Here is a 10,397-nt window from a genome sequence, read left to right on the forward strand (position 1 = left end):
ACCCTAACCCTAATCTTTTTTCCTTTTCCTTCATCTTCATTTTCTTCACTTCCAGTTTCTTCCACTTCACTTCTCATTCCCCTTCCCATCTTTTTATCTTTATTTGAAAAAAAAAAAAGAAAAAAAAAGCAAAAAGAAATGGGAGAGTAATAGCCATGGCAGTGCTGCCAAGGCTGATCCTATGCTGCCCAGGCACAGAATCTTTTCCTCTACTTTCTTTGAATCTTTTTTTCTTCTTCTTTCTTTATTCTATATATGTACATATATATAGGGGCAAATAAATTATTTTCCTTAAAAAATCATCCAATGTATTCAAAATTCATGTTAAGTACAAGGAAAAGGAAAAAAAAAAAGAAAACTCTACAAGGAACCAGAAGCAAGCATTAACAATATCATGATTTTAGAATAAAAATCATGATCAAAGCTTGAGAGATAAATCCAGATTTGGCCCTCCTGGTTGATCACTGTCCTTATGGCCCCCTTGCCAAAGATCATCACCTCCACTTGCCTTGTCGGCCACAATACTGGGGTCATCACCATTTGAATTGGAAACTCCAAGGCTTGAAATTGCACCATCACTTTCCTCAAACCTAGAGGAAGGTCCTGTAGAAGCTCCAAATACACCACCACCATGCATATGAAAATCCTCCCTTCTCATTATTCTATGTTCAAAAGCTGATTGTGGGCTCATCATGTTAGGCCTCAGCCACCCGCCATGGCCAAATCGGTACCCAGGCGGGGGCGGGGGCGGCTGTGGTGTCCATGGGTACGGAGGCTTATGAATCATAGAGTCCATCCTCACCCCAAGTGACCTATTGAAAGAGCCATATAATGGGACTGGCGGGATGCTTGAATAGGGATAATTATAGTGAAAGTGTGGATGTCCAAAGCCTGGCATATCCATCCCTTGTCGCCTTTTCGCTATTGCCCGCTCTTGTTTATGAGCGTTTTGATGTCCACCCAATGCTTGTGAAGTGGAGAACTCTCTCTTGCAGAAGTTGCAGGAGAAAACCCTCCTCTCTGGTTGTTTGTCGCGTACCATCACCGTCCTCTCCGGTGAAGAAGCCGCTCTGAGAGAGTTGCAGAGGTTGAGGTCCAGCTTGGAATCATCATTGGAGAGCCTTAGATCAAGCAAAAGGCTCGAACCCGATTCGGTTTTCCTCTTTTCTTCACTAACTTTTCCTTTCATCTTCACCTTCTTTGCCCTTTCCCCATCTTTGGATGGAGTTCCCTCTGATGTGGCAGAGATGCTAGAGCCCTCTGAGGGACATTGATGATCTACTCCAAGTGCCTCCATGGACCAGAGAAGTCTTAGATTTGAATAAGAGAATGGAAAAGATGACATCTTTATAGAGATGGATGTGAGTGAACTCAAACCTTTCCCTGCATGGAAAGATATCCTGATGTACAATTACTGAAAAAATTTATATTAGTAAATTATCAAGGAGATGAAAACGGTTTAATGTGATTTTTCATCACCATGTTTATGATTCAATTATTCCTAAAATATTATCAATTTTCCATGTGAGGGGAGAATACTAGTTCAAATTTCTTAAAACAATAAATGATGATAATTTTGATTTTTCAAAGCAAAAAAACATAAAAGTATAAAAATGTTTCTTAAAATATAGTTTTGCTTTTCTACCAAAATTGCTGTCATTTATTAGAAAGGAAGGCCAGCAACACTTGCAAGCACTTCATCTCTTTGTTTGGACATGTGTTCCATAAAATATGTAGAGAGACATAGAAGGAACAAAAGTAATTTTGCATTCTTTGAATGAAGACTTGTTCAAGCAAACACAGAAGGTAACTTTTGCTATCATTACTCCATCGGTGGAAAGATGATTTGAGACTTGATTTGAAAACTTTGAATCCAAAAAAGGGAAAGATACAGATCAAACCAGTCTTCAAACTTCATATCACTTGGACTTATTCTGTGATTTCATCATAAATGCTTGCCCTCTTCCTCCATTTTCAAAAAAGGTAGGCGAAGGACAGGCTTATATTGCATCCTAAAGCATGATAAATTAGCCATTATTTTAGCATTCTTAATATGAAATACCAACAATAATCACTTTTCCAATGATGCTGGAATTTTATTTTCCTAAAATACAACCAAATGGGTAATCTTTCCATATTCTTTTCATACAATGTTAAAACTTGTGTTCAAAAGTTTGATTGTAAGGTTCTAGAAAGATTTTCTAGGATTTTAAAGACCATGGTGGCCTCCAACTTCTAAAAAGCATAGAATCCATTATTGAAAATTGAAAACAAAAAACATCATAAATATAGAATTTTAAATGAACATTATTTGATTTTATTTTATTTTTAAAAAAAGAATTGATGCTTTTAGGTTATTGAGAATGTGATGTTTACTAAAATAGTTATTTATGTCAAAATTTTGGCTTAAAAGAAAATAAAAATAAATGGAAGACTACAAATAGAATTGGAAAATTTTTAAACATCAGATACAAAGATTATTTTTTTGAATTGTGTGTCAATAATTTACTATATTAAAAAAGAAGCTTCATATAATACATGAAAAGTTAGATAATTTTTATATTTGTCCTATTTAATCATAGAGGGTGAGAGTTTATTACTTAAATGAACATAATTTGTAGAACTGAAAATAAGTAATAAAGTTTGAATGGAAAGTATGAACTTCAAAGGTCCCTTAATTTACAACTTGTAGCTTGTTCTAGGTTACCGTGAATGCTTCCAAGAATTTTCAAATAAGACATTTTTTTTCATAATTCTTTATTTATTTTCCTCCCATATCTACGTTTACACCTCCATTCAAAAGAGCAAAAGATTTTATATATTGATCCTTTTCTCCTATAAAATCAAGGATTATGAAAAGCCTTGATTCTCAAGATTTTCATAAAGATGGCCTTGTGGAAATCGATTGGGATATTTTGCATTATGCTTAATTAAATAAAATCAAGAAATTGTTGATATGAACAATTGAGGGGTATGGATATCCTAGTGTCACGATCGGCTCAAAATGACTTTTTCTAGAGTTTATATAAAGGGGTAGAAGCTTTTGAAATTTCCTGGAGTAATTTGCACTTGTCCACTAGTGGAGGAGTCTGGAGAATTTTGAAAAAACTTAGAAACATCACACACATCTCTATGCAAGGGTGGAAAATAAGGGAAAAGTGTGCAGTATTTTAGAGAATTTCACATAACTCATGTACATCCTTTGTATGTAGAATTTTTATAAGAGTTTTTAGAGAAATCTAGAGATGTAAGGAATCTTTATTGGTTCCAAAGAGTTCCTAGGCAAGGCACCATGCACATTATATGAAAAATGGGAAACAAAAATACTTTTTACATGTTAAGAAATGTAAAAGATGACACATCTTTAAAACACCATTTTCTGGCCTATCATTGTATGTGTTGGCCAACAATGGCGCCTAACATTGACGCTCCTAGGAAGCACCATCTGTTATAAATTCTTTCAATGACGCTTAAAAAAACATCTTTAAATAATTTTAACGACACTTGAAAAAACGTCATAATATTTTTTAATGAAATAATGTTTACAAAATTGGATATCTCGACACTTATAGAACATCATCTTTAATATATTTTATCAATGACATATTAAGAAGTATCATCTTTGATTCATGTTAACAATGACCCTTATATAAGTATCATCTTAAAATTAAAAATTTTAAAAAGAAAAAAATTTCAAAATTTTTTAATTTAAAATATGAAAATTTTCAAACCCTTTTAAAACTCCTAAATTTCTAAATTGCTTTTAGTAAAATATGATTTCTAAATTGATTATAATTCCACTAGGTTTTCTTTCATATATATTATACTTAGATGAGTTTTAGGGTGAGGCTAAGAGTGATCATACCTTAACTTACCCTATCATTCTCAATCTCTCAAGAAATAATTTATAGGATTGAATTGTGGGTTGTTGAAAGGACTTGCATCTTTTTAGAGGCTAAGAAGAATCCACCGTAGCATTAGAGGTGTTGTATAAAAGACGTGGATTAAGGTATAGGTGCTTAATAGTAAGTTTTAGAGTAAAATGACCAAGTAAAACTGTGTACTTTGATTTCAAATAGTGGATTGTAAATTAGATATCTTAGACTTCATGATTTTTTATCTTCAGAGTTAATAATTTTTTTTATTAATTATAAATATATCAAAATATTTTATTAAATTATTTTAAAATAAAAAATGTAGTATTTGTTGTAAAATTATAAAGTGAAAGGAGAAGAAAATAAGAAAGAGAAATTAGAATGTAGGAAGAGAATAGAATAAAATTTCATTAAAGGTATCTCCCTTTTATAGGGAGTCACAAAGAGATATACATCAATATGGATGATCATCCACAAGTTTCCATAATCCTATAAATTCTCATATTTTATAACACTCCCCATTGGATGATCATAAGAATATGCCTCGTTAAAACCTTACTAGGAAAAACCCTATGGGAAAAAAAAAACCCTAGTGAAGGAAAAAAAGTACAATATTCTTTTGGATTACTCCAACTGTCTCGTTAAAAATCTTGCTAGTAAAACCCAATGGGACAAAACCTGGACGAAGGAAAAAAGAGTGCAGTATATTCAGATTATCATTCTCTCCCTCATGTAAACATGATTATGATTTCTTTAACATTTCAAATGGTAGATCTCTCAATCTTCGTATTCCAAAGTCATACCTTAACTTTTTCAATGTGGTCGAAGGTAACGCATTTGTGAATAGATCTGCCAGATTATTGCATGATCGAATATGTTGAACATCGATCTCACCTTTCTTTTGGAGCTCGTGAGTATAGAATAATTTAGGGAGATATGCTTAGTTCTATCACCTTTTATGAATCCTCCTTTAATTTGTGCAATACAAGCAACATTATCTTCATGTAACACGGTTGCATTGCCTCTGATGGAAGGTAGTCCACATGTTTCTTGTATATGTTGGATCATTGACCTTAGCTATACACATTCACGACTTGTTTTATATGGATCAGGAAGATATTCTGCATCTGCATATCCAAGTAATTGTTGCTTTGATTCCCTTGAGTAAAATAGACTCATACTAGTAGTTCCGCAAAAATAACGCAATATATGTTTGATACCATTCCAATGTCTTCAAGTTGGAGCGGAACTATATATTACTAATAAATTGACAAAAAGAATGTTTGGACGTGTACAGTTGGCAAGATATATAAGTGCACCAATAATACTAAGATATGGTACTTCAGGACTAAGTAATTCTTCATTCTTTTTCGCAATGACGAAATGGGTCCTTTTTCACATCATGTGATCAGACAACCATTGTAGAACTTAAATGATGTGCTTTATCCATATAAAAACGCTTCAAAACTTTCTAAATGTATGTTGATTGATGTACTAAAACTCCATTTGGAAAATGCCCGATCTACAGGCCGAGACAAAATTTTGTTTTTCCAAGATCTTTCATCTCAAATTCCTTTTTCAAGTAATTTGTTGTTCTTGTGAGCTATTCAGGAGTTCTAACAAGATTTAAGTCATCAACATACACGGTAATAATTGTAAATATGGTTTCTGATTTCTTAATGAAGATGCATGGGCATATAGGGTTATTCATATACCCTTCTTTTAGCAAGTATTTGCTAAGGCAATTGTACCACACGCGTCCAGATCGCTCTAATCCATATAGGAATCGTTGTAACTTGATTGAGTGCATGCTACGAGGCTTTGCACAATTTGCTTTAGGCAATTTAAATCCTTCAAGGATTTTCATGTATATATCATTATCCATGGATCCATATAAATATGTTGTAATAACATTCATGAGACGCATATCTAGTCCTTCTGGGACTGCCAAATTAATTAAGAAACAAAATGTGATTGTGTCCATGACGGGAGAGAATGTTTCCTCGTAGTCAATACTAGGTTTCTGTGAGAAGCCTTGTGCTACTAATCCCACTTTATATCTTATGATCTCATTATTCTTATTGTGTTTTCGTACAAATACCCATTTGTACCCTATAGGCTTTACATCTTCAAGTGTTTGGACCACAGGTCAAAAACTTCTCATTTTGTTAATGAGTTTAACTTTGACAATATAACTTCTTTCCATTTTGGCCAATCATTTCTATGTCGGCATTCTTCCATATTTCGTGGTTCATGACCTTCATCATTTCTTATGGAGGTCACTTGGAAAGTGAAAATAATATTATTTTGATCTCATTTTTCTCCCGTGTATACATAACTTATTGAGATTTCACAATTTTCAGGTACCTATGCCTCTTTAGGGGCTTTTCGTTTAATATGTGTCTCTTTAGGGGCTTCTTGCTCAATATGTGCCTCTTCAGGTACTCCTTGTTCAATATGTGCCTCTTCAGGTACTCCTTGTTCAATATGTGCCTCTTCAAGGGCTTCTTGTTCAATATGTGCCTCTTTTAGGGCTATGGATTTATCAATTTAAAACTGATTAGTCATTTTGATGGCCTCTTTTAAAGTGCCAAGTTTTTATTGGGTTCTCCTCTTCCAGGGAGTTACATCCTTTGAGCCGATAAGTTTACCACGCTTCAAGCGTATCTTAGATTAATTTGTTAATTGTCCTACAGGGACATCAATCCATGTTGGAGTATTTGCAGTTGGGATATATGACTTTGTCACTTTCTTTGTATGAATGCATCTTGTAGTTGATTTGCAAGATTTTGCAAATGAATGATCCTTTGAACTTCTAGTTCACATTGATTTGTATGAGGATCAAGATGAGTCAAAGTCAATCCATTCCAAATAATTTCACGTCGTTCTTCTAGAACTGGCTCTTCTCCCCCCTAACGAAGAGAATATTGTCTCATTAAAATGATAATCTACACAACATGTCATTCTACCTTTTAAGTGTATAGGTAGACTAGTCACTAATTAAAAACTTCTAGTTTTGTAATGTACATCCATATGACCTTTTACCCTGAGGGACCAAGTTGGTCTTAAAAGATTCTTCTGGATCTATCATCATATAAAATGTCATTCACATGAAATCAAATACTACTAGTGACATAGTATAAGCTCTTCTAGAGTCTTTAATCAGGTTTTTATCACCTGATATAGTATTAACATTGTTTGTCATCAATGTTGTGTAATAAAAGAGACAAGAGTTTCATCAAAATAACAAGTCATAAAACATTGTTATAAAGACCTTGTCTTTATAGAGTTGAAGAAATATTATCATAGAGAAAGAGTTAAAATCAATGGAAAAATATTAGTCATTGATGATGACATAATAAGTTGTGTAAAAGTAATGAAAGCATATATAACACAATAAAAAAAATATGAAAAGATAATTTGAAGTTATATATTTCTTAAATAATCTCACACATTTGATTTTGTAAGTGTGGAACATTTATACATGAAATAATGAGGAAGTATTTCAATAATCAAACTAATTGTAGTGATAGATCAATAATTTTATTCAAAATATTATAATGATCTAAATCAATGTGCAAAAATTAATTCATAAATCAAAATTTCAAGAGAACATATCATGATTTAAAGCATCTTGTTGTCTAAAACTTTAATGGAAATACTACAAATCCATCTGAACATATATGTAAAGATATAACATAATATATTGAGAACAATAGTTGAACCTATTGTAATTTCAAAATTATTTTGGATAATGAAATTATTGCATTATTAAAAATACGATATGTGGCAACATGCAATAACATATGTAAATTTTTCTACTAATGACAGTATAACTTCTAATAATAGAAATTTATAAAAACTATCAAACACTTACCTATTTGTATAACTTGATATACAAAAATATTAATCTTTTGATAATATGTAAATATTATCTATATGCTTGTTATCATAGCTTCATGCTATAATATATTTCATCATAACTTTTGGTTATATAAATTTTATAAAGTTATACAAAATTATTAGTTAACAATTTTGTTCTATATAGCTTCTAGGTATAAGAAAGTACATATTAACAACTTTGGCATGACCTTTGATTAGCACAAAAAAATATTAATTTTCTTATTTTCATAACTTCGGGTTATGAATAATAATATTTATATGACTTCTGGTTATATAACAAAATTAAAAAAATTATGTATCTTCTAGGTACATAGTTGTTCATTTCAACTTTTTTTTCTTTTATTGATGTTTGATAAAAGTGGACCAAATGTTTAGGTGTACGACAGGTACGCGACCAATGCCCCTTCATACCACATCTATAACACTTATTCTCATGGTTTTTAGGAGGTTTATCTTGTAAACGTTTTCCATTTTCTTGTTTAACCTCAGTATTATTCCATTTCTGGTGGTGCAATGAGGCTTTCATTTTTTGAGAATTTGGTGAATTATTACTATAAAAACCATGGTATCGGTCAGGGAATGATTCAGATCTAGTTGGACGAGACTAGTGATTTCTCATCAAAAGCCCATTTTTGTTAAACCTTCATGGAGATGATAACGAAGGAAAATCAATGTTTTTGCGCAATCCTATAGGGATGCTTGATTTCCTTCTTTGATGATAGCTCCAAGATTCATTGACAATTTTATTTTAAATAACTTCTGGTTATACAAGAGAATTGGAAATTGTATGCATAACTTCTAGCTATGAAACAATTATCAATAAAAATTGTTTTCCATAATTCCTGTTGTGAAAAATAAATGAGTACAAAATAAAAATTAAATCCAATATTTTCATAACTTTGAGTTATGATTATTTTGTCAAAACAAGAAAATATTCAAAATTGTATATAACTTCATACTATGAACTATTTATGTATAACTTCTAGATACACAAATAAATAAAATAAATTAAAGAAATTAAAAGTTAATATCTTTCATAGCTTCAGGCCATGATTATTTTTTCAAAACAAGAAAATATTTAAATTTGTACATAGCTTCAGGCTATGAACTGTTTTTTTATATAAATTTATATATAGCTTCAAGTTATGAACTATTCATTGGGTAGATTTGTGCATAACTTCAGGCTATAAACTTTCATTGTGTAGATTTGTACATAACTTCAGGCTATGAACATTTATTTATTTATTTTATAGCTTCTAGCTATAATATTGTTTGGTATAACTTCTAGTTATACTGTATAATTAAAAATAAATAATTAAAGATCATATACATAACTTCTGGTCATATATTTGTAATTTTATAATTTTCCATATAAATTTTGGTTATAGGGATTGCCCATATTTTTCATAACTTCTGGTTATGAATTTACCCTATAATTTAGAATTTATGATTATAGGGATTGTACATATTTTTTATAACTTCTGGTTATGAATGTACCCTATAATTTATAATTTATCTCATAACTTCTGGTTATAGAGATTATACATATTTATGTATTTAAATAAAATATAAAATAGAGATCAAAAGGTAATAAAATAGAAAATCATGATATAAGTTTATCACATACCTTTTTGTGAAAAAGAAGAGAGAAAGTCTTTCTATTTTTCTGAAGGGAAAAACATCTTTCTATTTCTCTAAAGAGAAGAACGTTTTTCTTATTTCTTTTGTAGAGACTATTCGTGTTGATAATGTGTTATAAAATTATAAAGTGAAAGGAGAAGAAAATAAGAAAGAGAAATTAAAATGTAAGAAGAGAATAGAATTTCATTAGAGGTATTTCCCTCTTATAGGAGTCACAAAGAGATATATATCAATATGGATGATCATCTACAAGTTCTCATAATCCGATAAATTCTCATATTTTATAACAGTGTTTATATAATATTATTTTTTTAATCAAATACATTTTCCTAAAAAGGAAATGAAAGCTATTTTTAGAAAAAGAAAATAGAAGATAAAAACTAGAAAATACTTTTCAAACTAGAGGCAATCTAAGTGTCCATTTAAATAAACTTTTTATTTTTATTTTTAAAATATTAGTAATAAATTTTATATAAGATATAATTGTTAACAACACAAAATTATAAAAGTGAAAGTAATGATTTTAAAAAATTGAAATATAATTTTTTTGAAAATGATTTGATAAAATATATACTTTATGTGTAAATTATTCTATTTTTATATAAAATTTTATGACTTTAAAAACATAATTCAACAAGACTAACTTTGAAAATTTTAGAACTTGTGAATGCTTTGGTTAAAACTTAAAAGTGATTCAAAATAAAAATATTCATTATTATTATTATTTTTTTCCAAAAATGAAAATCATTAATAATAATAATTATTTTAATAGAAATTATAATTAAAAATTAATTTTTATCTTCATTTACAATTATAAAATTCTTATTTTGACAGCCTGACTTCATAAATTCATAGAAATCAACATTTTATTTTGTCATGCAAGAAGAAAGCTGCCCACCTCACGTCCAAGTGGACCTTTTCGCTGAACCGGACAGAAAGCGATGTGGTTCAGATTCGAACCCGGTCCGTCAATGGATC

The 10,397-nt window shown here is 30.4% G+C and overlaps 1 protein-coding gene across 1 annotated transcript; it reads right to left on the reverse strand.

The window, feature by feature from the left end:
- Positions 1–418: 418 nt before the first annotated feature.
- LOC117928270 (zinc finger protein 3-like) lies at positions 419–1,297 on the reverse strand. Its single transcript, XM_034848182.1, has one exon. The coding sequence runs from the start codon at positions 1,295–1,297 to the stop codon at positions 419–421; it is 879 nt and encodes a 292-aa protein (XP_034704073.1).
- Positions 1,298–10,397: the final 9,100 nt, after the last annotated feature.

This window comes from Vitis riparia, chromosome 13 (assembly GCF_004353265.1).
Source record: "Vitis riparia cultivar Riparia Gloire de Montpellier isolate 1030 chromosome 13, EGFV_Vit.rip_1.0, whole genome shotgun sequence".
NCBI lineage: Eukaryota > Viridiplantae > Streptophyta > Magnoliopsida > Vitales > Vitaceae > Vitis > Vitis riparia.